Genomic DNA, 1,043 nt, shown 5'->3' on the forward strand with positions numbered 1-1,043 from the left:
GGCGGGTCAGAGATGATCATATCACGCGCTCTCGAGGCCGTGTCGGCGGCGGCAGCCGCCGCCTCAGTCGCCTCTTGAGCCGCGGCCAAGAAGATCGCACGGCCGCCGGAGGACCGCCCGCCCGACGCCCGCGCCACCGCCTCGAGGAGGTAAGGTCCGGTAAACTTCTCCACACACACGAGGTGGTGGGGCAGGGGCAGGGGGGGGCGACCCTCGCGTCTCCACGTCTAGACGACAGGAGCCGCACGGCATTCATAGTGCAAGGCCCGGTGCGCGTGGGTGAGCGGTGTGTGTGTGTGTGTGTGTGTGTGTGTGTGTGTGTGTGTGTGTGTGTGTGTGTGTGTGTGTGTGTGTGTGTGTGTGTGTGTGTGTGTGTGTGTGTGTGTGTGTGTGGTGTGTGTGTGTGTGTGGTGTGTGTGTGTGTGTGTGTGTGTGTGTGTGTGTGCCTCGAGGATGTGGGCTCCGCCGCCGCCAGGTCGAGACGCCTCCTAGCGGTCGCACGCGGCCGTGTCAGGTGCGAGCAGGCCCTGGTCCCCACCACGCCGAACCACGCGATCATCAACGCAACGCCAACGACCTCGACAGGGCTGGGGTGCTCTGAAGCTCGCCTCCTGAGCCGCCCGCGCCGCTTCTTGCCCGCCGACGCTCCGACTCCGCGCGCGCGGCGGAGACCCCGTCATCGCGCCGCCGCACACCGCGCCGCCGCCCGCGCCGCCGCCTGCGCCGCCGCCGCCCGCGCCGCCGCCGCCCGCGCCGCCGCCGCCCGCGCCGCCGCCCGAGGAGAGCCTCCGCTTGGTCTCCCACTCGGCGAGCCACGACTGCGCCGGCGTCGTCGGCTCCTGCGGCGAGAGGTGAGAGCTCGGGTGAGCGCCTCCCTCCACACGCCCTGTAGTGTGCGGGGAGACCAAGGGCGTGTGGAGTGCGGGGAGACCAAGGGCGTGTGGAGTGCGGGGAGACCAAGGGCGTGTGGAGTGCGGGGAGACCAAGGGCGTGTGGAGTGCGGGGAGACCAAGGGCGTGTGCGGGGACGTTGCTAGATATAAT

At 69.7% G+C, this 1,043-nt stretch overlaps 1 protein-coding gene across 1 annotated transcript in view; it reads right to left on the reverse strand.

Annotated features, from left to right (window-relative positions):
- The window catches only part of EMIHUDRAFT_453486 (hypothetical protein), a gene marked incomplete at its 3' end in the record, with an annotated part of 1,913 nt that extends 1,186 nt beyond the window's left edge, over positions 1-727 (reverse strand). Inside the window, exons 1-3 of the mRNA XM_005758787.1 lie at positions 609-727; positions 447-488; positions 7-140 (exon numbers count right to left, since the gene is read on the reverse strand). Coding sequence (XP_005758844.1) covers positions 7-140; positions 447-488; positions 609-680 — 248 coding nt within the window. The 5' untranslated portion in view covers positions 681-727. The remainder of the gene's footprint in view (positions 1-6; positions 141-446; positions 489-608) is intronic.
- Between the last annotated feature and the right edge of the window lie 316 nt (positions 728-1,043).

The sequence above is a fragment of the Emiliania huxleyi genome (genome assembly GCF_000372725.1).
Source record: "Emiliania huxleyi CCMP1516 unplaced genomic scaffold EMIHUscaffold_84, whole genome shotgun sequence".
Lineage (NCBI taxonomy): Eukaryota > Haptophyta > Isochrysidales > Noelaerhabdaceae > Emiliania > Emiliania huxleyi.